At 43.2% G+C, this 26,178-nt stretch overlaps 1 protein-coding gene across 36 annotated transcripts in view; it reads right to left on the bottom strand.

Moving 5' to 3' along the window:
* The window catches only part of Pkp4 (plakophilin 4), a 203,592-nt gene that overhangs the window by 132,805 nt on the left and 44,609 nt on the right, over positions 1–26,178 (bottom strand). For 24 of the 36 annotated variants that reach the window (NM_001427440.1, XM_039106305.2, XM_039106316.2 and 21 more), the window contains one exon: positions 3,584–3,720. The exons of 1 other annotated variant lie outside the window; for it this stretch is intronic. In NM_001427440.1, the coding sequence (NP_001414369.1) occupies positions 3,584–3,715 (132 nt within the window). In that variant the 5' untranslated portion in view covers positions 3,716–3,720. Of the gene's footprint in view, positions 1–3,368; positions 3,466–3,583; positions 3,721–18,011; positions 18,971–26,178 lie in introns of those variants that run through there. 11 more of the 36 variants (XM_063283261.1, XM_063283263.1, XM_063283265.1 and 8 more) reach the window with 4 other exon arrangements.

Raw genomic sequence — 26,178 nt, 5'->3', positions numbered from 1 at the left:
AGTAGGGGGTGCTGGGAGGAGAAACCTGTAACACATGTATAAAACACCACTCTTTCCTTTGGGAGCCAATTATGTGAGCCCAAAGCAGCACGGGATAGTCATGGCTGTGCTACAACGCATGAGGGATCAGGAGAGGGGAGGTTTCAGGCTGGCAGAATACATCTTCATAAAGGAGCCAGCCTTTGATCCTCACCAGAGTGAGGGACTTTCCTGTACATTGCTGTTACGGCTTGAACGGGAATGGCCCCATAGACTCGAGCGTGGCCCACGGGAAATGGTACTATTAGGCAATGTGGCCTTGCTGGAATAGTTGCGGCTTTGTTGGAGAAAGTGGTTCACTAAAGGGTGGTGGGCTTTGAGGTCTCAGAAGCTCAGGCCATGTCCAACGTGGCATTCTCTTCCTGCAGCTCAGAAGCAGAACTCTCAGCTCTTTCTCCAGCACCATGTCTGCCTTCACACCACCATCCTTTCCGCCATGATAATGGACTAAACCTCTGAAACTGTAAGCCAGCCCCAAATAATGCTTGTCTTTATAGGAGTTTCTGTGTCATGGTGTCTCCTCACAGCCACAGAAACCCTAAGACCCTTGCCGACATCTATTGGAGAGCTATCCTTTCATAAAAGCAGAATGTAAATTCCAACTGGTGCCAGGGAGCAGCCATGCAGCTCTGTTGCCAGAGAGGGAAGGTCTTTGTTTTTAGGACACCTGGAAGCCAATCGAGGGTGTTTACCAGATGGGGGCTGTGGAGACTGCTGTGGGCTGTTTGCCTATTCCCTGCTCTGCCCCTTACTGTGACTTGCCCAAGAGGAGGACATGTGAGGTATGTAGTGGCCTTTTCCTCTCAAAATCCAGATGAAGGCTAAAGGTTCTTACTTTACAATTTTTCCACCAAGTGCCACGTTTGAGGCTGTGATAAATCAACAAGTTAGTAAGTTGTGTTTACAGGACCATGTCTCAGAATTGACACACTAAACTCTTTATTTGTGAGGCTACCACGGTGAAAATTTGAAAGCTTAAGACCATTTGTTAAGTAAAATATTAGCAGAACACAAATACCAGGGTTTTGGTCTGCTAACATCAATGTCCAAAAGAGGCTCACGGAATCGTTAAATATACTAAGATTAAAGCCATGAGCTCCTTGGAGCCCTTTATACATAGAGATAATTGATGGTGATGGTGGTGGTGGTGGTATTATCAGCCCTTCCTATGTGCCAAGTACTGCTGTACACATTTTTCATGTGTGAATACTGTCTGTCACTGTCTTTATACCCATTGTATTAGTGAGGGCACTGAAGTACAGAGAGGCTTAAAATAAACAAAACAGCAAAACCCTCAAAATGACATAGCAAGCAGAGAAACAAAGATAGAAAACAGAACCGTCTACCCAACTTCCTTCTGTGCCCAGCACAAGGCCCTTACTGAGATGTTGCTGCCATCAAACCAGGTCCATCTGTGGAGAACAGCAGGACTGACTTCATCATCCTCAACTAGGACCAGGGCAAAGCAGCAATGCTAAGTGATTCAATGCCTTCTAAGAATGCTGGTCTTCAATGCCCAACATTATCAGCAGTAATCATTTCCCTGGTGTGTAATGTAGGCTAAGAGTGTCGCTCCGATGAGTAGTTTAACACTGATCTCAGAGTTAGAAGGTAACCAGCATTACTTAGTCATGTTTCGCTCTCCTGTGCCCTATCCCATAGGACTGACAACAGAAAGTGGCATATTTCATTAGAGAGTCATGAAGCCTTACTCAAGTATGTGCTGCAGAGTTCGGAGAAATCTTCTGGAAGTTGTACTTAGCTGTTTAAAAAGCAGGCATGTGTCTTAACTCAGAAGACAGAATTCTCTGGGGTGAATGATTGAAATCCTGAGTGCTGAGCACTGACAATCTTGAAAAGAAACTGTACAGAAACTACAAATGTGTATTAATGAACTCAAACTCTTCAGGACATGAAAAGAAATAAAGATAGAGTGTGTCTTCTAAATAACTAAATTATCTGGATGACATATGATGATCCTTTTAATAAGCAGCATGTACTATACTTTGCTGCCTGGAGAAATTGGAATCCTTGCAATATCACACAAAATATTCATTCAAATACAATGTAGCACCAAAAGGTCAAATTCTAACATAGTCTCAGGCTACCCCAGAATTCCACAGTGGAAACATCACAGCAGGTTTCCCCAGGGACCTCGCTGGCTCTCTAGCGTGAAGGGGTACACGCAGTGTCTCTGCTGCTGTGTTTAGTGTTCATGGCTTTCAGTTTCCAGTCAGTTCTGGGCATTTAGATCAGTTTATCAATGCTTCATCAGAACAGTGTAAGTAAGCACTATGGCACATCACCTTACTGCTCCTTCCGTCAGATTCTGACAGCTACTGGGGGCTCCAGGCAACAGCCATTTCTCCTCACTTAATGGCCCTGGGAGCTACAGTCAGGAGTAAATGGAAGCAGTCTGACATTCCCGACACCTCCTGTCTTAATGTTTTTGTGGCATTGGGGATTGAACTTAGAGTATTGCGCATGGAAAGCAAACACCCTACCTTGAGCTGTAGCAACAGCCTTCAAAATGTTTGTACTGTTTCTGAACTGCCAAATTCAATAAGGAAAATAATCACACTGGTATTTGAGTAATTTCCTAAACTGGTTTTCTTAAAAACTTAGCCTAAAGTCAGGTATAGAGAGATCCTGCTAAGGCAAATGGTGAAGTAATGAGATGCTAACGGTTCCTCCTTCAGTTGTCTCCATTAGTTGTGTGGGCCACAAATGCTGAGTTTGGAAAACACTATCACATTTAGCCTATTTCTCTCAGTATAAAAAATAACCAGTAATAATAAATTAAAAAAAAATAAAAAATAATTAGTACATGACTTGAGCAGAATAACCTTCACGGAGGGCACATGCATTTTTTTGGAGGCAGGAAGAAAACGGTTCCTAGAGGAGACATTTACATGTGCCTTATTAAGCCTTTAAATCTTAAAAATTAAATCTGAGAGCTCCAGTTTCTCTAAGCACTACAGTTAAGACCTAACTTTGAGGGTCACTTGGTTAACAGACAGAGCATCAGTGCTTTAAAGATAAACAAACACGGGGGAGCAAATAGGCACAGTGTGACAAATTTTACAACATTAGCTCACAAAATGAATTACTCGGATTGAGACAAACATACAAATACAGCTTTTACCCCTCCCGTCCATCCACAGAGACAACCCTAATAGCTATGTTAAAATACTAAGAGTATCGACAGTACAGGCCAGAGTCCTGACGGACATTCAGCACTGTGAAACACGCCGTACACAGCTCTGCGCGCATGCACACACTCGGCAATGTGGGCGACAGACACCAAGCACCATCAAGGTTGTCCTTACTTGCAGACGCACAAGTATCCTGCATGTTCCGATTCTGACTGGCAGCTGGAGCAGCTCTACATGCCAGTCATCCCAATGTACTCAGGGATGTAAACACCTTATAATTAGAAAACGTGAAGGCATCAAGGACGTTAGACAGATTGAAAACACATCCAAAGATTAATTTGTAAAGGCATTGAAGAAATGTCATCACAAATGTCAATGAAAGGGTGTACCTGCTCCTTCACGGAAGCTAGAATAGTGGTGGCTGTGGTCTCGGGTTCCATGCCTGGGCCAGTGGAGACAGCTTCCTGGTGGGTCTGTGGTTGCCCCTCCTCCACCAGTGAGGCCTGTTCAGGGGCGGGCATTCCTCCTGCAATCAAGCAGGCAAAGGGTTAACACTGCTTCCTGAGCCTCTCAGGGGCTGGGATTTGCTGCTGAGTCCCACTGTAGATGATTCCTAAGAACTACAGTGGCTGGCTATAGAATGATCATAAGTTTAATAGCAAAATAATACATACTTGATAATATTTAAAAATCATTGTAGAAAAATGACATTAAAAGGGCTGGAGGAGGGCTCTTTAAATGTTTCAATTTTCTAGGAAGTATGTACACAAAAGACATCTACAAACATGAATTGACAGGAAAATACTTTATTGATTGTAGAAGCTTAGACAATAGGTTTAAAAAAGAAATTTGAAACTCAAGAAAAGCTTGAAAATTAACAAATGAAGTCTATGGTTTTGAAAACAAGTTTTGAGCCCTAACAACTTACAACCAGGACCCCCGTGGTGGGACTCTCAGGGCTTAGTTTCTTTCCAGTAATCTGATCACTTGGATCTGCAGCTACAGAACAGGTTCCTAGCGGCAGATGTCTCCTAAGACAACTCTACTGTGTTCACAAGAAGACTTAGTAACCTCACACAGACATTCTACACACTTAGAAAATAGCAAAATGTATAAAATGTGTATTACAAATACTTTAATATAGAAGTATATTGAAAGATGATTTTATCATATTATAAGACTAATGCTTTACATATGTAATTAATGCTTAAGTAATCCCTGTTGAATAAAATATACAAATGACCCCTTTTTGATTTCTCTCACTTCTTGTCATTGGGCAAATGCCACTAAATAAATCCTAGAATGCCAGAAGACTATATCCATTTAAATGTGCTATTATTGCCCTTACACAGAGGCAGCAAACATCGTATTTTTGCCAACATTCTCCACGGTTAATTCTAAATACTACTCCGTACATTTACTTCAGTTTCTAACAAATTAACTTCTATGGTGTTCATGTGTATCCTTTGATTTAGGAATTTTTTTCCATTCCCTTAACTTCCAAACCAGCTGCTCTTCCCCGAACAATACTCTACATAAAAGGGAAGCCTCCCATTGCAAACATTATCTTCCTCTACTCTATCCTGACCTCTGGGTTAGCAGACAGGGGTCTGACTTCTGGGTCTCTGCTAGACATATTCGTAGGCACAGGTGATGGGCGTGGGTCTGATGGGAGGTAGCATCTGTGTCTTCCCACGGTCAGGAGACTCTCTCCCACCTGCTCTGAAGGCTGAGCTCTTGGTCTCACAGAGCATAAGCCCTGGGTGGACTCTAATGTACAAGCCAATCTCCTCCTTAGGACTGGCTTCATTCTTGGATCAAGTGAGTCTAGGATCAAAACCTGGAAGCACTGAGGCAAAGCCTCACATTCTTCACTGATAAAAATGGACACACTAATATTTATACAACACAATTCCGAGGTTTTTACGGCCAGCCATCTTTATCTTTTATAATGTGTTTATTGAGGTGTAAAGCACACTCAAAATACTAGCTGCTGGAGTTCTATTTTTACCAAGTGCTTATCAAAGATAACACCAACGGGTCTACTGACGGAAAAACACTACGCAGCCCAATGAGGCAGTCAAGGCAAGTAGTGGGATGAAAGCATTCTGGCCATTGTGGAGGACAGGAATCACACACCTTAAAACTAACAGATGGTTGGGAAGAGCAAAAATGTTACCATGCAACAGTGAAACAAACAGTGCCAACACCCAAGCGATCTAAATGTCAGGCGTGTAATAACAAACAGCCAATGTGTCAGAAGGAAGGGATGAAGAAAAGTCATCAAGCAAAAGGGAGTCTAGAAGAGGAGCAGAGCATTCACTCTGTTATGCAAAGGACACACTGCGTTTAAAGACAGATACCAAATTCAGTCACTGTATGTCAGGGAGTGCACTGTACTTTATTTACTAATGTTTGTTTTGGTGCGCATAGCCTCCCGGGCTTACTGGAGCATGATGGGCATCCTGAGAGCACAAGGATGCTCACTAACATGCTGGAGGGTGGGAGGAGGTGAGGAGGAAGGCAGTCATAGCTCATCATCTCTCGGATGCGGCAAGCTATGAATCAGAGAAGGCAAAGTCTAAAAGCGGCAAACAGTGACAACACTGAAGTAACAGAGGAGCAAAGAGCACGCTTATGGAGGAAACTGCTACGGTGCAGAAGTAACGGTCACTAGCGGGCTATTTTCTTTCGATTCCTCAATAACCAGGATGCGATGTACAGCTACAGGGTGTAGAGTGGAGACACTGAGCCTTCTCTCTGTACCTATCCTCAAGCACTATAACCCAAAAGGAACCTCACAGTAAGGTGTGTATTTTTGAATCACTTTTACAATCACAGATCCATTAATGAGTTGGAAATAAAGCTAAGTAAAGCTAAACACAAAAGCTGATTCCTCCTTTTGCCAAGTCCAGAGGTAAGCATTCATAATGACTATGGTCACAGAATGCTAATACACTTTCCACTGTGAACACGCAAACGTAAGAAACAGTGCAGCAGCAAGCCGAGTCATCCTCAGTGGGCGCAAGGTCCTAGATCTGAGTGATCACTGAAGACCTGAGAACACTGAACCATTCTAGGGGCTTTCCAAAGAAACGTGGAGAATGAAAACATCGTGCCAGGAAAATGGAAGGAGGGAATGCCATGCCTACATTTTTAGAAAAGAGAAGGTAGATTCCTCACATTACAAACAAGACAGAGACAAGATGCTGGGTGTGATTCTTCAAAGAATGTTATGCAAGAATGATTTTGGTGAACTAAGAAGAGGTGCACCAAAGAAGTCACAGTAAGCTTGTCAAATTTCTTTCTTCGGCAGTGTAACCATGGAAATGCAGTGTGTCTCAATTCTAGTGAGGCATGCACAATATTAAAAGTCCCTTATGGTACTATAATTAACATAGAAATGGGGCTGAAACAAGGGCAACTGCTGACTTGAACAATCTATAAATACCTGAATGAAATAAATCAATCTATAGAGGATTCTAATGTTATGCCAGAGTTCTGAACTTGACCTAATACTAACCAAAACCTTCACCAACAATATAGATAATATGGAGGGCATGTTCAAAATCTTCAGTAAGAAGGACAAACAGTGAATTTACCAAATAACAAAACTAGAATACAAGCAAGAGAAGTATTATTCAGTTGCATTAATGAGCTGCCTCTCATGAGATAAAAGCAACAGAATAAGCAAACGCAAGGTCCCACATGACGTCAGCTCAGCAAGCAGCGTTCAGGGCAGATGTGTAGATGCTCTAGGTTCAAGAGTGAGCAGCCCAAAAGCCAAGGGGATCTTAAGCTACATTGATTCGGAATTTAAGAAGATTGGAGGGGGTCTAATGGGCATATGGCTCCCACTCCCCTCCCCTGCTTCAGGCTCCTTGGGACATAAAGGGCTCTGCTGTTACTCCCAGTCATAGGAAGGGTGATGATGAACTGTGTTGGTTTTGCACCTTATAGACTCAAAACTTCATAGACGAAAGAGAGCAGATCTCAGTGAAACAAGGACAAAAAAGAAGTCTAACCCAAGAAAGCTAAGGCCTGTGCAGACAAGCAGATCCTCTGGCCCTCTGAAGGGCTGCTATGGACACACAAGGCTAAAAGCTCTAGGTGACAACCCTGAGAGCTACATTAAACATGTCTTTGTAACAAAAGTGTATGACTCTACTTCTACACTTAGGATCTGAATAGCCATCACATCGCCCAGGAAGATCATTCCTTCTGAACTGTGGTCCAAATATGGGAAACTCAGCAGGAGTGTTGGCTGGAGGTGTTGCAGTAGACGCAGGAAACGAAAACTGACACAGACTGACTTCCACATCCCCAGTTGTTATAAAGCCCCTCATGAATCTTCAGACGCTATCAACTGCGCTACACTTCCTCTTTTAGGAGAAGGTGGAGGCCAGGAAGCCAGGCTTGTGCTGAGGGAACAGCAGCCTGCATCCGGTGCTCTTCTTGTCTCACAGTGCAGTTCTGGGATTCTAGGTGAGCTGCCTCAGGTTCCATTGTTGGACTCTGCCCCTTTGAGCCTCCTACGACATTTGTTGGGAAGCAGATGAGTAATTATGGGTTTTCAAGGTATGATTTAGCAAAGACAAAGAAGATTACTGAGAAGCTGAGGGTTCTGAGTTACATGTGTTTCTGAGGATTCTGTACCCCACACTGAACTGATTAGTGGGCTTTTCTTTGTACTCATATTGGCAGCTCTCATATATTCTAGTGTGATGGGCCGAGGTTTTTCTTTGTAGTTTATAAAACATATAGGCAGTTTATGGCCCTGTAAACATAATTTCATATATGATAGATAAATCACAAAATCATCTCTACTAAATTTTTAAGCTGGGACATTAACTCAATACTAGATGTTTATCTTTATTCTCTTCTAATTGCATTTTAAAAACTTTTAATCCAAATATAAGTATAGTTTTTTTTACCAAACTACTAAAATGGTGGACTCTACAGTCTTTCCTTCTTTTCTGAGATAGAAGTACGGAATATAAAATATATTTTCTGACTTCATTTAGAACACTCAGGAAAACATATTGACAAAAACCAAAATATATTTACTTAAAAGTTCTTAAGATAAAATAATGATGTTTAAGAACAAATTAAGGTAATTTAAGCTAAAAAAACAATGTGAACATTTAAATATGATTCAAATATATAAAGACACTAATGACACAGGTGATAAAAACATTTAAAGTGAAACCAGAATAAGAGATACAGTAAAACTAAGAAAAATCATTAATACTAGACAGTAAGTGAAAGCATCTCTTTGCTTTGTTTATAGTGAAACTGGGGGAACATTGCAGAAGCAAGCCCAGCCCTAGGAAACTGAGAGTGTATCTACTGAGTTGAACATCTTCGGGACCATATGTTATCTATGCTAGAGTCTAAAGTTCTAGACCAACTACTCAGTCACAGTTTTAAAATCCTCGGAAGTAGAGGCAGTATTGAAAGCTGCAAAGTTTAAGAAAGGATTAGAGGAGAAATGCTAACCCTCTAATCACAGCTCACCCTAAAATATGTTCGTATGGTGAGAAACTGTACAGCACGGAGGCACATGCCAAGTAGTGTAGTGATCCTAGAGAAGAGTCTATGCACAGTGAGAGGCTGTGATTTATTTACTTTATGATCAGAAGATCCCTGCAAGATGTTTAAGCAAAGACTCCAATAAGACCTTGCGAAGAGTACTATCTAGATGGCCAATAGCGAAACGCTCAATTCTATTAATAACTAAAGATACAAATTAATAATGCAACATAATGCTATCAATACACAACTTGCACAAGAGCAAAACACTAAATTTCAAACTTTGGCAAAGGTGGAGGCGCGAAGGTAAATATATGCCATTGTTGAACATGTGAGTGAGCCAGCCATTTCCAATACAGTAGGCATCATCTAATGAGAGACCTACATGCACGGCCCGTTCTCTAGTGAGCCCATTCTCAATTAGGGAGACACTCTCTTGTCCCCAAGAAGCTGGACAGATAATCTAGTACTTTTAAAAAGTCATAAATTCCCAATAACCCGTATCAGTAGCCTAAACAATTACATCATGGTATGCGCGTGTGACGCGCTTCACTGAACCTGCAAACCCAACTCTGTAAAACAAAATGCCCTCCCAACTACGGTGCCTACAGGACACAAACTTACCTAGAATACAGAGTAGAAACCCAGTTCTGCAAAATGTAGAGCATGTAAAATAAAACCGCATTTCTCAGAGAATATAGTCATGCACTGATGAGTAGCAAGAGATGATCATCGAGAGCATGACGGCAACAGATGTTTCCCTGGGCACAGAGGGCCTGGAAAGCCATCCGTGGCTAACTTCTCCACTAGTGGCCTGGCTAGAGCACTAATCGCATGGGATGTTCTGGCTTTTAACTGTATTTATTTCCTATGGATTCTCCTGTAGTGGCTTTTTAAAAAGGTTAAATGAAGAAGGTTAAAGACTAACGCTAGAGCTGGCAGTTGGCTCAGTAATTGAAAGTGCAAGCACCTGCTGTGTAAATACAGGGACTGGAGTTCAGACACCGGAACCCAGGCCAACTCCAGGTGAGCATGATGGCCCAACTGCAACTCCAACCTCGGAAGACAGAGCAGAGCTATCCCGGAAGCAGTTAACGCTAGCCAGGGTAGCAACGCTAGCTATGCTGGCAGTGAGCTCTGAATTTATTGAGAGATCATGGCTCAAAGTATAAGGTAGAAAAGTGATAAAGGAAGATTCCTGACATCAGCTTCAGGCTTCCGACATTCTCGTGCACACATTCCCCCCATATATGGAAACACAAAGAGAAAAGACTAACAGAATAGAACTTACCACACTAGGTATGACCATAAACAGAAACACTGAATAAGAGCAAAATTTTAAGCAACACAATAACACTCCTAGATTAACTGCTACATGTATCCATTTTAACTAGTTTAATAAAAAGGAGGCCCATGTCACAAATATTACGCCCTCAAAGCCCTGTACTGCTCAATAACTGTTTCAATTTCAGAAACAGAAACAGTTAGTGACAGAGTGAGCATTGTTCACTCGGCTGTCCAGACACTGGGCTGTGTCCAGTGGGATGGGAGACCAAGCTCCCGTAACAACATGACAGTACTGCACAACTGCCCATAAGGAGTAGGAATTGATCCTGATAAGCATAAGGAGTAGGAATTGATCCTGATAAGCATAAGGAGTAGGAATTGATCCTGATAAGCATAAGGAGTAGGAATTAATCCTGATAAGCATAAGGAGTAGGAATTAATCCTGATAAGCATAAGGAGTAGGAATTGATCCTGATAAGCATAAGGAGTAGGAATTGATCCTGATAAGCACAGTTTACACTGAGCTATTTTCAACTCTTCTTCTCACGAAGAACAAAGAGGAAAGGACACTTCCTTTTGGAAAGCACTACAGGGCTTGGATTTTTTTTCTTTTTTCTTTTTAAAATAAAGGAGCTGGATTCATTGTAGTTTAGAGATGCCATACTGGGGAAGAGAGAGGAAAGGGAACCTTAATAATACCCAATGGTGTCTGGGATTGAAAGTACACAGAGACAAGATGGGGCCATCCACAGATCCTGAGTCCAGTTGAACTCTGGGATGAGTGGACTGAGAGGTGGAGGAGCACAGATTTCCTCTTCTGGCTAACAGCTTGATGAGATAGCAAAGAGGCATTTTCTTTTCTTTTCTTTTTTTCTTTTGTTTTTTAATTTTAAGAAAACTAGTCAGGTCTAGAAATTTCAAAAATGTCACCAGTGTGCCAAAACCTCAGAAAGATACTGGGTTCAGGTCTATGATAAAGCAGCCAGGGGATGCCCTGCCACAGTAGAGACAGGCTGGGCATGTGGTGGGAGCACTGAAGACTGAGGGCCTGGCAGACAGCTGGCCCTGAGGGCAGGGCTTGGAGGGCCAGGAGGAGGGGACATTCAGGGGGGCACCTGCTACAGGAGTGCCCAAGCACTGCCGTACACCAAAGCAGTGAACCGGACAGGAAGCCTCTGCTGCTGCAGCCCAGGAAGAGCAATGTCCCCAAACAGAAGGCAGTGACGAAGGGCAGGCGACATTAATGCTCTCAGTGCTCATTTGTGTGGAGAGAGAGAGAGAGAGAGAGAGAGAGAGAGAGAGAGAGAGAGAGAGAGAGAGAGAGAAGCCAGGGGTGCTGAACAAAATAAAGCTACAAGTTATAACGAAGGAACTCAGGTTAACAGAATGAAGAGCAAAATGTTATCTGAGGGTTGTTCATGAAGAGATCACAAAATTCCAAGAACCCCAGGGATTAGGACAGACCCAAATATTATTTCAGAGGCAAAAAAGAAAAACTAAAACAAGAAGCAAGAATCAGTTTGGCCATAACCAGTTCTCAGTTACGGCAAACCCAAGAAAGCTCACAATTATCAGCAGCTGCTATGCAGGCAACAAGGGGGGGTTCTTCGTGTGTTTTAGAGAAGGCATCACTCTGCCATCCAGGCCAGCTGCAACCTCAAAGTCTAAGCTTTGTTCAAAGGTGAGGAGCTTTGGCAGTGGAGGCCTCTTGCCTCGGCCTCTTAAGTACTGAGATTACATATGTGCACCATTATGCTCTGCTAAAATTATGGCATTTCACAGAATACCAGAACTCAGAACAATCTTTAAAGAGAGTTCTGCCACCAAATCAAATACAATGGAGAAAAATTAAGTGACACAGGATTCAGTAAAACTAAATCTCAGGATATTCAACTTCTCTGTGGTAGCCACACAGAAAGGAGCAATAAGACGACGAAGTAAGGCTGTGCTGACTGACTGGGATGAGCCTCTAAGGCAGTGATTCTCAACCCGTGGGTCTCAACCCCTTGAGGAGCTGTGACCCTTTTGCAGGGGTCACCTAAGATCATCAGAAAACACGGGTATTTACGTCGAGACTGATAACTAGCAACAACAGAAATAAGTTCAGGTTGGGAATCGGCACAGCATGAGGATGAAGGGTCACAATATTAGAAAGGTTGTGAACCACTGCTCTAAGGAGAGGTAGCACTCAGCCCACCCTGCTGCATCTCAGGGGCTGGACCATGACGAGCTTGAAGCTCTGCGAACTATCAGAGACTACAGCTGAGGAGGCTGAACAGCGGCTTCCCTTCGAACTGTGAGGAAGTTCAGACGCCACGAAGGGAGCCATCCCAGCCATCCCAGGCAAGAAGGCAGAAGACAGTCCATCTCAGACCTTCACGATCTGACCAATCAACAGCTGACTGCAGCCGCCTGAGGAGCCAGCCAGGCCCTGCAGAGCAACCTCCTTGCCAAGGTGCAGTGCTGAGAAAAGCGAGTAAGCCCAGTACACACAGTAAGGATGAAGAAACGAAACACCCACCAAGGACCATAACACATAATTTACATGTTTTAAATATCATAAGATTAAAAATAAATTTTATGTGCTGATTTTTTTCTGAAAGTACCACTTTATTTACATTTCTGATCTACTTTACATGTGATAATATAGGGTAGGTATTATTAAAAGTAATAAGGACCCTGACCATCAATCTATTCCCAGGCTAAAAGGCAATACCAGTCAAACTAGTGAATCACCACAAAAAAGTGCACTTTGGGGAAATGGGGGACTTGGAGCACACAATGGCCAGCAGGTGGTGATGGGGCTCAGGTGGGAAACGGCCCGCCTATGATTTTCATTTTATAAACATTTTTGCTTAAAATTTTGCCTTAGATTTAGACCTCCTAATCTCCATCTCTGTCGACTGTTGTCTCATGTGACTTGCAATTAAAGGCACAGTAAGCCGTATCACACTCAGTCTGCTCGACAATCTGTGTTCTTCATCAGCTTTCGTATGTAATTCCAGTGTTAGCCAAGATTAAAGTCTAATGGAGCTAGCAGTGGATTGAGAAATACAGTGATCGGTGCCTGAATTACTAAAGGCAATTACACAGAAAGACTGTTTATTTGAGAACTTGAGCACTTAATAAATATTATACAGGCTTATAAAAGGTTAAAAAAAATTACGCCATGCAGTAACATCTTTTATCCTCCTTAGCGATTGTCTTCTTAACTGATGACACGGGCTTTTCTTTCCTCACAGACTACCTGACTGGCTTTTTTGTGTCCTGCCTGAGGTTCCAGTATTCTGCACTGAACTTCAATTTTTCACAAATTAATTCATTTGTAATTTAAAGGTTTAATTTAAAATTCTCCACGTGTGAATCATCTCAGCGCTAGCTGCTCGAGTGAGCAAAGCCGGGGAGCACATGGGCAACTCCAAACTCTGCTAGCCCACGTGGTGAGCAGCCTACAGCACAGGCAGCCCCTTGCCATGTGTGAGACATGCACAGTGCTGCAACTGCCGCAGACTTCCTGTGTGTATGAGAACTGGCGCTCGGTGTCTCAGACCATCAGCATGTGGCATGATGAAGACTATGAAGAATCATAAAATCAACTTAATCCTGAGACTCCTCACCCCCTCATGCTTGGGACTAAATTTGAGTGTCCAAGACCGGGGCTCTACCACCAAATCCAACCCCAAGCCCTCAACCCTGATCTGCCACAGACCCCCCCACTTTCTCTTGAGGGCTCCTGTTAACCCTCTGAGCCTGGGGAACATATGCCGGGAAATCCTTCTACATAATATTCATGGTCAGTAATGAGTTAATGCCACTAGAAGGAAGCAATGCTTCATACTTTACAACTAAAATCTGAATCGGACTTTCCAGTGTGGGCAGCATATTAAACTAAAAACAGCAATTATGTACTGTATGCTGGTTTTTATGTCAAGTTGACATACACTAGGGTCATCTGGGAAGAAGGAAGCTTAATTGAGAAAATGCCTCCATGGGATTGCCTGTACAAAGTTTATTGGGCATTTTCTTGATTGAAGACTCATGTGGAAGGGCCCAGCTCACTGTGGGTGGTGCCACCCCTAGGTTAGTGATCATGGAGTGGGCGAGAAAGCAGGCTGAGCAAACTGTGAGGGGCAAGCCAGTGAGCAGTCTTCCTCTGCTTTAGTGCCTGCTAGGAGTTCCCACCCCGACCTCCTCTGATGAAAAGAGCATCAAGTGAGACTCCTAGGCTGAGATAAATTTCCTCCCCAAGTTGTTTGTGGTCATTGTGTTTCTGTTCTCAGTAACAGAAAGTAAATTAACACAGTGCACTAATAATGGCAAAGAAGTTACATTTTTTAAATTAATAATAAAGGTTCCTGCCAAGAGAATGAAGTGTGAATTTGTGTTTTGGCTATAAGATGGGTCCTATGGTTTTGAAAGTTCAGTTTTTAACTGTAGGAATGAATGATTTTCTAGAAAAAGAATGCAGTCTGACCCAGGCTGATTCAAGTCTTAACTCTTTTTTCCTGCACATTCACGTGGATTAGGCTAGGTATACAACAGACATTACTGTGTTTGAGCAGATCAACTCCCCACCTGGGATGCATCACGACCTGCTCTAACATGTCCAGTCCGAGGCAGATGGAAATCTGAGAGGCACTTCAGTACATGTACAGGTTGCAAAGGAGGGCTGACAGATTTGAACTGGAGAATCATCAAATATTAATTACACATATATTTAATGTCTCTTTTAATAAGTACTGATTTAAATAATGATGCTTTTAATAATTTACAGCTTTTAAAGTAGCTCTTGGGAGTAAAACTCCAAAAAAAAAAAAAAAAAAAAAAACAAAAAAGGAAAAAGCAGTCTACTGTGACAATGATGATGCCTTCACTTCCTGTGCTGTCTTCAGCAGGCTGAATCGGAGGAAACATAACAGCTTTCGGTCTCTACCACTTGGTTTTAGTTTGCATGCTTAATGGCAGCTAGCAAGGAGCCAAGTACATGCTCACATTTAACCTCGACAAATACTTTTTTTAAAAAAAGTACAGGAGAAAACATCGGCCTTTTAGACATAACGCCTGTGACTTTGATGCTCCTAGTGAGCAACAGGTTCAATGGCAATTATTTCCCAGTGACGCACTGTGGGTCCTGAGGGCAGGACTCACGGCTGCATTCCCAGCTCCTGGGAAACAGACTGAAGCAGAGAAGTGTTCCGTAAGCACGCGTCTATCTGTCCTGCTGGTACAGGGAAAGAATGGCAGCACATTTATGTCTGCATGGAAATGCCACACTGTGTGAGGCGTCACAACAGTAAGACGTTGGAGAGCCCCTGGGCTAGCAGGAAGGAAAGGAAGAGATAGTGAGAAAAATGCAATGATAAAGATGTACAGACACACAGCAGACAGCAGGAGGGGAGGAGACCAGTGTGGCGTGATGCAGAAAGGTCATCTGAAGCTGAGAGCACTGGAAGAACAGAGGTGTGAGCCTCCCTGTGTTATATGAAGAGAGAGTTGGGTCTAAATTTGGTGGAGCAGGAAGAGGAGGAGACAGGAAGGCAGCTCTGGAGATGAGAAGACGAAGGAAGCAAGTGAACAAAGAAAGACATGAATCACTCACTCTTGTGCAGCCAAGGATGAGCCTGGGTGCTGAAAAGAGGTTATATATGTGTTCCAGTACCTGATGGAATGTGTCAATGTGACCTCCAAGTAGGTCAGACCCAGGAGAAACTGGGAGAGTAAAAGCCAAACAGCATCATCATGGGAGGGGCAGGAGAAAAGCCGGGCAGGCCTGTGAACATTGAACAGTGACTGTGGCTAGAAAGCAGGTTGATGGGAGAGCCAAAGCCTGCCCCAGGAAAGTTACTATGTCCTTCCTACACTGAGTCCCTGGAGACAAGATGGTGGCTATAGTTCTTTTCTTGTCTAAGAGAATGAGAGAAGAGCACAAACACGTGCACGGCTGTTATCACCGTCGGCACCAACATTCTTACAGAAAGCATCCTGGTGCCAGAGACGGGCAGGAAAATAGAAAAATCGGTAAAAATAAGGGCAGTCTTGGACATGTCAATGGATATCTTCTCCTCAGGAGGCCCACACACCGTAAAACTAGACTAAAGGAATAGACTACACCATCTCAACCAAATCAGAAGCCAGCTATCATCCACTGTGTATGGCTGCCATCAGAATGGGAGAATGGAATGGGAAGTTAGCATACGAGAAAAAAAAAATCTTGGGTTTTCATCCTATCTGGAGAAACAAGAGATCACAAGAAAGATCCCGGTGCTTAAATGCATTAAAGGGGTGGTCCTGCGAGTTCTCCTGACCTTCTCCATTGTAACAAGAGACTAGGTTCACTGAGGTGATGGCTCCCTTGATCCCTAGGGTACCTGATGCTCAAGCAATATAGTGATCAGAAGACCATGGACTTCTAAATCACTCCCAGGTCTCAGAACTGTAAGTGATATCAGCTTCGGCACTGTGAGTTCAGGTGGGCTTTGCTGATATGTCTAACTGTTCTTGGAAAGGCATCAGGGGAAACCCTCTTCAGGATGCCCACTCAAATTTAGAAATTGATAGAACTCCCTAAAACTATCAAGTACAAAAAGCTTAGCAGCCATGAACAACTGAGCTCACACTGGAGTTCAGTGCGTTAAAGAACATAAATACTCAAAATGTACAAAGCTACAGCAGACAGAGAAAGTGCCTAGGCACACCAAGGTTTGTCAGAACCTGGACGCCCAGACAGCAGCAGCCTTTGAGCAGTGTATATACACTACCAGTCTCAGGAGCCTCGATACCCAGCCCATAATGGCTGTGCTCACTTAGCACAGTGCTACCACAAATGCACTAAAGAAACGTGATTCTTGCTCAGTTCATTGGCTTGAATCATCTTTTTGCAGAATGGTATTTTATTTTCAGAATATCACTCCTATCTTTTTAACTTTGCTTTAATAAAATAACATCTAATTAAATTTTATGAGAAGTACAACTTCAAAGCCAAAAATTGTTTGCAAGACATAGTCTGACTTTGTAACCCTAATTGTCCTAGAACTCACTATGTAGACCAGGCTGGCCTCGAACTCACAGAGATCTACCTGCCTCTGCCTCTGCCTCTGCCTCCCAAGTGCTGGGATTAAAGGCTTGGGCCACTATGCCTAGGGAGAGCTCTCTATTTTATATATGATGAAAGGAAACCACATTTGTACATTATCCCCATTTAGTACATTTTAACAGAATGCTTGTCCTCATCAAAGTGCAGTAGGCGTGGTTCTGGCCTGTACAACGTGTATGCAACAGGACAAGCGTAAGAGTGTTTACAAACCTGCACCGACGACCAGAAACATCTTCTCTACGCTATGTACACTGGGACAATCGTTAAAACTAAGTTATAACTTAGGCCACTCTTTCCTGACTTCAATGCCACTGACTTTAGCTAGGAGTACATATGATTTCCTGAGATGTTTTTTCCTAAACATTCAAGATATGACTGAGGATGAGATGACCACTTTTGTGCCAACGCTTCTGGGAAAATAAGACAGAAAACAAAAATGTTTTGTTTGGAAAGTATTTTTTTTTCAACTTGCTGCCCTCCATGTCATTTCTTCCTCTCTCTATAACCTGTTCCCTCTTGCCAGAAGGAATTTCAGTCAGCTGACAGGCAGCTGACTGCATAAGCTGACTGTACATTTCTTCTAAAGGACACAACATTGTTTTGAAGTTACAGCATTCAAATAAAATAGCCAACCCTAAATTAATGAAAAGTACCTTTTTAGTCAGCATACTACAATGTGCACTGAAACGCAGGGCGGTGGGGAAAGAAGGAGGTGCCCACTGGTCACAGGGTCCCAGCAGACGCCGCAGGGTCTGAAGGCCTGTGTGCTCCCTGCCGCGTCGCCTGACTCTGCTCACAGAGCCTTCCTTGGCCCTGTGTGAACTTTTGAATAAGAGTAATTGAGCTGCAGTTTAAAGAACGGCATGGGAAAGCTGGATAGGGGGCTCTTGGGAGCTCATGCTTACCTTGTGTAAGGGCCTGGATTTGATCTCGGTGCTGCTGAAAAGACAAGAGCCAGGACAAAAGGAGGGAGAAGAAAGGAGAGAGTTATAAGGCCTGCATGCAGTGTGGAGACCACCAAAGCAATCCAAGGCAAAAACCGTCGAACATGGAAAGAATTCCCTGCAGCTCCCTGTGTCCAAGGTGGAGGGCTCGCGTAGACACAGCTTTCTCAGCATAGCCACGCCGGGTAGGCCTGCTCTCTCTGGCACCCTTCAGACAGCGGCAAAAGGCTGCCCACAGAGTAATTCCAGACTGAGTGTCAGCTGCGTCACTGAGCCATTTCTTCCTCCTGTACACATTCCATAAACCGGTCCTGCTTAAGAACTTATCCTCCAGGCCACCAAAAAAACCCAAATGCTTTTAGTTTCATGGTGGATGTCTTATCCAACCGACACCGTCTGCCTCTCACCAACACACACTGCTCATCCTCACACATTTGCCTCTGCTCTTGAGTTCTTCATCTACTCAGACTTAAGCCTCAGACAGGATCCCTGTCTCCTGTGTCTCTGTCTAACACTTGTGCTGAGGCATTTAATGAAATGGCTGCTGACAGAACAGGCTTTACTATTCAAAGAACCGAAAACAGAAACTGGCACTCCACTGTCAGCCATGGGGAAGTGTTTAATACATTGGGCTGCTCACACACAGAACCACCGAACAATGTGCTGCCTTGAAGAAGCCTTTTGTTCACTGCTTGGCACTAAAAATGTCGGAAAGAATCAGATTTCACCTTTGATTATTCTAGTTGAGCAACTTGTCTCCTTTTAGGTAGAAGCTTCGAGTTTCTTACGGGAAGAATTCAGGGAAATAACCACAAGTCAAGGAAGCTGCATTCGATTAGCAGGACGTAATGCAGCCCACGGCCCAATGGAGCCACACCAGTCTTGCTACATTTTCATCTGCACAGTGATCTACTGTAACACAACCCTGTCGATCAGAGCCATCCTAGCAGCGATGCAATGAGCTAGTAGAATCAGAGCCCGGAGTACATCTCTATACTAAAACACCCCTGACCAGGATGAGCAGGGAGAAATGAACGGACTAAGTTAGTTCATCAAGACTTCATTAATTTCAACCAATGAAAATATGCCCGTACCCTGATTTAATGCAGAAATCAAAAGTAGCACCTGGTTATTCTGAAAATACAGTGAAATGCTTCAAAGGTTTAAATATATTTACATCTCATATTTTTATTACTTTTAAATTTTTGCCTAATACTTAACTTACTGTGTACAAAAATTTTAGTCTAGTAAACTGAATTTATTACAAATTCATAATTTGTCATTACAAGTTATAAATTAATGTGACATAATCAAGTCTCACAAAATGTTCTGACTTTAAGATTACGAAGGCCCCATATTATTTTTGTGCCATTTTAATTCTTGAGGGGAGGGGTGTTCATTAGTAGAAAGAAAGATTTGACAACTATAATTTAAAGTTCACTGACAAGTAGACATTTTCTTTAAATACTGAAGAACTCTAACTAATGCTCTCTCTAAAAGGTGAAACATGCACAAGTAACATGAAATTAGAGTGTAAATAAATGACAATAAATACTTAGTGCTCTGCCACTTGTCTGCCATGCAGTGGCATGGGTGAGTTAGAGATGCTCCCCACCCCCACCCCCACCCCCACCCTCATCGGTAGCAGGCAGGAGAGCCATCCCTGTCTCTCACTGGCTATAGCACTTGAGAGAACAGGCCCTGGACCTCGCTTGCCCAGGCAGCACAGTAGACCAGGTTCTGGTTGAGAGAGTTGTGTGTGAGCCAGCCTAAGGGTGTGAAAGCAGGAGTGCTGGCTCTGTCCCTGTGTGTGCTGCCCGGGCAGTGTTAGGAGCTCACCCTAGTGGTGTGGGTGCAGGAGAGCTGGCAGCTGGACCAGCTCAGCTACCACCCAGGCCCAGGTCCAGGGCCTCAAGTTGGCCCAGCCCAGCATCTACTGCATCTATGAACTGCTGGTATTTTTGAAGGGGGCAGTCTTACAGATCAAAGGCTGCAGAATCTCCATGACACGGGGCAACAATTGGTTATCTGAGAGGAGCCTGGGCGAGGATCCGGTATTGATGGTGTAGCAGAGCCAGGAGGCCTCAAACCAAATCCATGACTCATTGCAATAAACATTTGCAAGTAAAGAAGTGTGGGCAAACGGGTATACTGTGTGTCACACTGTGACACATGAGAGCTTCCACGGAGAGATTTTTGTTTTGTTTTGTTTTGTTTTTCTTTGCGGGGGGGTAGGGGGTGGGGAGTGGCGGCGGTGGTGGTTTGCAAGGGCAGAGGGCAAATATGAAACGTAGGGAGATGAGAGATGAGTGGAATTGGGGCACATGAAGTGTAATTCACAACAAATCAATTAAAAAGCTAAATTAAAAGTGAATGGGTGAGTAAATGAATGAATATCTAGAACCCTAATGATATGAAGCAAAATCATACGCATGCTAGATGATCTTCCAAGCCACGTCAAAGCCTCTCTATAATTAAGATAATAGAAATAGTGTAAACTTGAGATGCTCAATCAGCCTCAGAATTAGACTGTTTAAAGTACCTGATTCTCACAGAAGTATGTATGCTCGCAACTCCTAAGAAGTACAGCAACATATATAACTTGAACACCAGAGTTACCATAATACATAAGGCATTTAATTTACATTTGGTGAAAGTGGAGCAAGCTGGTGCTTTGATGGGGCAGAAAAGGAACTGAAAGGCAATCTGTTCAGTTTACAGGCTAATGGTTTTCTCTGTCTGAGTCATACCCCACTGAGAGCAGCTGGATCTCTCAGCACCAGTTTCCTACCTACACATCAATCATAAGCTGGTGCAATTCCATGCTAGAACTGCCCTCAGGAACTAGGAGCTGCTTCTAGCTTTCCCTCACTGGCATCTTCATCTTCATTTTCAACGCTGACAAGCCCTTAGTCTCGGGGCTAAAATGCTCATAAAAAACCAAAGTCGATACCCCTGTCAACCTGCAATGATCTCTCAAGGAGCAGGTTTCCAAAATGGGGAGATAAAGATGGAGCTGGCAATGTGCCAAGTCAAACATGTCAGAGTTCGGTGGGGCGCACTCATGTGGCAGCGATGGGAGTCCCAGTTCTGTGGTACTCAGTTGACCTTCACCACTGTTACAGCTAAATCACCTGGTTTTATCTTTACTAACAGAGGCCATGAGTGTACTAAAACTACATCTTAAAGAAACCAAGGCAATGGTGACACTTGCCTTTATTCCAAGCACAAGGTATCTCTCTGAGTTTGAGGCCAATCAAGGTCTAAGGTGCCCAAGACTACACAGAGAACCCCAATTTCAAACAAAACAAAACAAAACAAAACGAACAACAAAACCCAAAAAACCACCAACCACAAAAGGAAAAGGCCACCCTACTCCCATCTAAACAGTAGTCAAGCCTTAAAGAGAAACACTGCGAAACAGTGCATTTACCTCTAGACTTGATTGTATCAAGAAACAGAAATTTATAGTAGCCATTCATAGATCAATATACTGTCCACTAAATAATATGCAGACAATAATTTAACAAAGTGTAAAATGTCAAAGTGACTTTGGCTTCAAAGCCAAAACATGAAAGAAACACAGAAGAGCATCAGTGGATGGGTGTGAAGCTGACCAGGGCCATTGCTGCCCTCTTCCCCGCATTGCTACCCCACAGGGCTATTCTGAAGCAGGGGTGCAAATGCACAAGAGCGTTGCCTTCTAAAGGAGTGCAATGGGGAAGAATAACAGGAAAAGACACTGCGCTTTCAGAAAACACCTACACTTCTGCTCTTAACCACTTCTGATGAAGCTTACTCAGGGAAAAACCAGCCATTTTAACTGCAGTCAACTGGTTCATTTGCCCTAAGATCATGTAAGGTGAAATTACACCTATGGAGGCTCCTTGGCAAAATTTCATGGACACACGCTAACTAAGAGGACAAGGTCTTCCACAAAGTCCGTTCATACTCCCTTCAGGGTAAGGGACTATTCCAAATGCATAAAGTTTTTCTCAAAGGTTAAAAATAAACAGGCAGAAGAATAAAATTTGAAGAATTACTCAAGATATAAAAACAAAAACCCCAAACCAAGAAAATATATTAAACCCAGTAGATATTCTATTGCCAAAAAAGGTCAGGGACTAAACACATGTAATTGAGAAGCCTGAAGATCCCAGACACATATGGAAACATGCCTGTGGCTAAATTACATGGCAGCAACAGGTCTTTTAAGGAGTAAACAAAGTAACAGCTGAAAAAAACAACTCTAGAAATGGGACGTTCCTTGAAGAATATCAAAATGCCCAATTTCTCCCCATTTCCTTATTTTCTTCACACCTGTTTCTGCAGCACCGAGACAAGCACAGGCATAAATGTACAAGGGAGAAGCTACGTTTAGGGTTGCCCTTACAGACTGACTGTGTATGGCCGGTGTCCTGGCTCCCAGTCTCAGCTGCCTTCCACTATAGTGTGACATTGACCTTGGACGCCCTTCCGAGTGTTGGGAAGCTACTGTGACTGAGCTTGTACTGGTTGAAGTCAGTCTGTGTAGCTGATCTACAGGGCCCAAGACAGGCTTCTCTGGCTACAGCAGAGAATACACTGCAGAAACAAATGCAAGTCTGCCCCCATCCAACTTAAAGGTCTTTCTTCTTAGAAGAAGTCTTTTCAAAACTCACACTTCATAATATAGCTGGGAGGGGGAAAAGTTCAGGCTGAAGGTGGGGCCTCTGTGCATTTATTTACTAAGTCTCTCAGGAGTATCTCTGGAGAGAAGAGCAGCAGAATCAAGCCAAGCCTCTTCCTTCTCACCTATACTTTCAGGAACAGTGCTTGCTTGCTTCTCTCTCTCTTGAATTCATCTGCCATTGCTGCTCCAGACCCTGCTGCACTCTGCCCCAGCTCTGTGTCCCTTACCTTAGTCAGATGTAGAATACCACCTGAGGGTTCCCCTGAGGCCTCACTCCTTCCCTGCACTGGTCACCATATGCTGGCCTCACTTCCTTCCTTAGAACTAATAGTATGTATAGAGAGGAGACAGTTTGCTGGTTTATCAAAAGCAATAGCAGTTTTAGGCACCATGGTACAGGGTTAAATCTGACCCAGGATTCCTGATTCCTCTTGTCCCAAAGCTCAGGTGTATTTAGGGCTTTCTGCTTTCCTAGAAGTCTGCATGAGGAGGTAGGTGAACTGTAACACTTTGATGATGGCTTCTCACTGCATTCTATGCATCTAACTATGGGGCCCAAAGCTCAGTTTTATGTAAAACTCCTAGATAAAAAGTGTTCTCCCAGATATGGAGACCTAGCATGCCCACAAGCTGCATTCAATCTTCTTGAACCTGCCTGCTTAGAGCATGTTTCTTACTCAAGATATTAGGCAAAGCTAAAAAGCTATCTACTGGGAGGGCGGTAATAGAGGGAGGATGGGGAGGGGAACACCCATAGAGAAGGGGGGGAGGGGTTAGGGGGATGTTGGCATGGAAACCGAGAAGGGGAATAACAATCAAAATGTAAATAAGAAATACTCAAGTTAATAAAGATGAAGAAAAAAAAAAGCTATCTAGCTATCCACTACAGTCTTAAGACGTCCTGGTGGAGCAAGCAGGAGCTGTCTACAACTGAATAACCCAGAGCCCGTGATATCATGCTGGTCAGTGTCAGGAGAGGAATGGAGCTTCCCTTCCCTCTGTTCGAAAACACAAAACTCTTCTCTTCTCTCTCCTGTGAGTGTCTTTGTGAAGCCCAACATAAACAACTAATTTGGCAATCTATGGTGACTCTTGTCTGCCCTAATCAGCAGATCAATCATCAAAAACAAAGATAGGATATCACTGAACTTGTGAGGAGGTAAATGGAGCATTCCCAGTGACCCACACAATGAACTTTTCCTTTTCCGTTTAAGACAGGGTCTTACTATGTAACTCCACTGACCTGAAGCTCACAAAGAAGACCCAACTGGCCTCTACCTAGAGTGATAGGATTTAAGGTGCGCACCAGCACGCCCAGCAACTGTTATATTACAAATGTTTTCCCGCTGAACAGAAATAGCTGGACAGTCCCACTTTAAAGCATTGTGAGTGTGCGGGCTAGTTTTCTGTCAACTTGTCACCAACTAGAGACATATGTGGGAAGAGGGAAGTGTAATTGAGAAAACTCCTCCGTAAGACTGGCATTCAGGCAAGTCCAGTGCATTTCCTTACTTGGTTTATGGAGTAGCACCACTGCACAGGTAGTCCTGGGTAGTAAGAAAGGACTGCAAGCTCTGAGAAGTGATCCAGTAGGTAGTGACCCTCCATGGCCTCTGCTTCAGTTTCTGTCTCCAGATTCCTGCCTTGAGTTCCTTCAGCAATGAACTGTGATGTGCAACTGTGAGCTGAAATAAATCCTTTCCACCCAAACTTTTTTCTGTGATATTTTACCATATCAATAGAACTCTAAGACACTGGTTATTTTGGAATTCTCCTAACAAATAACTGGACATTCTTGTGAATTTGTAAGAACACGGAAATAATACCTAACAGGCCGATGTTATCTGTATTCCTGAGAACACAGTAAAGGTTTATATCTATAACCCCAGTCCAGGGAAGGACAACACAGAGATATATTCCCAAAACTGGACAGCCATTCTAGTTAGTCTGTAAGTGCCAGGCACAAAGAGCAATCCTATCTTATAGATGTGGTAGAGGGTGATGAAGGATGTCTCGTCTCCACAAGAAGAGACAGACAGAGAAGGTTACAGGCCCAGCTTGAGTAAACAAACCCTAATCAATTCTAAAGGGACTTTAAGTTACTACTTCTATGTCTGCTAAGTAATTGAGTACTACTAGCAAGTACATCACAGCAAAAGCGTATCAACTCAGCTTTAACTTCTCTCCCATTCTTGCTAGGAGAAGGGTTAACCCTTCAGTCAGATACCATCTGTAAGGGCCACGAGTTGGGAGAGAATAGAAATGGTGACAGTCAGTAGTAAGTACTCTGAGATACTGAGTTGGCTTAGCCAAGCTTCTAAGGAGTAGCCCCATCATGGGGAGAACAGGGAACCACTTGCCATGCATTCACTGAACACCAACTGATCATGAGGGACCGGGTCGTACACCTTTTAGGAACCTATTTATAATGACTTCCCAATTCGAAAGCCAAATTCAATGACAAAAGTGACTGGGGATGTTCATTCACTGTCAAGTTATTAACAGAGCAAGTGTGTGTTTTGGTATTTACCAGGTGGTATCAGTCATTCTGACATCAGCATAGAGATTTCAAAAAATATTTTCATGTGTTTTATTAATTTTAGTTATGAGTAAGTATATGAGTAAGTATAGTGCTTAGAGGTCAGAGGCGTTGGATGCCCTGGACTGGAGTTACAGATTGCTGTAGCCATGGTGTGGGAGGTGATAACTGAGCCCCGACTCTCTGGGAAGAGCAGTCAGTGCTCTTAACCACTGAGCTATCTTTCCAGGGTCCCACCATGAGCTTTGAAACATAGGTAAAATGACATTCAGAGTACAGCAAGATAGAATGTGTGTGTTTGAAAGGCAACTTAAGGCTGTGTGAGCGTTAGATCTATAGGAAATCATTCCTGTGTTCTCCTATATCTCAAACTGAGCATATCTGAGAAGCATGAGTCCAAAGTCAGTGACTCTCACAGTGTCTGTCCCACAACATCAGCGTCAGCCCAGAGCTACCGCAGTAGAAACTCCCACCACATGGCAATAGGTTTAAGAGCCAACCAGGTGACTCTGACAGACACTAATGGGGAGAGGCTGCAATGAGGCACAGGTTACAGTGTACTATGCTAACGTGCATCATAACGTAAATAGGGAAAGACAGTAGGGATTTACACTTACAAAAGTCATAACAAAAACATCAATGATCATTGCTCTCTAGCTACAGCAATAATTCTGCACTTGGACATTCACAGCAATTAACTAGGGAAGATACAGTTTATTTATCTTGGCATAAACATAGTTCTAGGAAAACAAGAGGACCTTTGTGCAGCTGCTAAAATAGTCTAATTAAAATTGCAATATCCAAAAACTTGGCATAAAATTTCAATGAGAGTAGAGTGCTTAATTTTTGTAAGTCCAATTTGGAAATCATAAGTAGATGCCCAATTAATAAAATACGATTTGGAGCTAGAATGACGG

The sequence above is a fragment of the Rattus norvegicus genome, chromosome 3, assembly GCF_036323735.1.
Source record: "Rattus norvegicus strain BN/NHsdMcwi chromosome 3, GRCr8, whole genome shotgun sequence".
Classification (NCBI taxonomy): domain Eukaryota; kingdom Metazoa; phylum Chordata; class Mammalia; order Rodentia; family Muridae; genus Rattus; species Rattus norvegicus.
The sequence above is the reverse complement of the archived record's forward strand: the minus strand, read 5'-3'. Positions and strand labels throughout refer to the sequence as shown.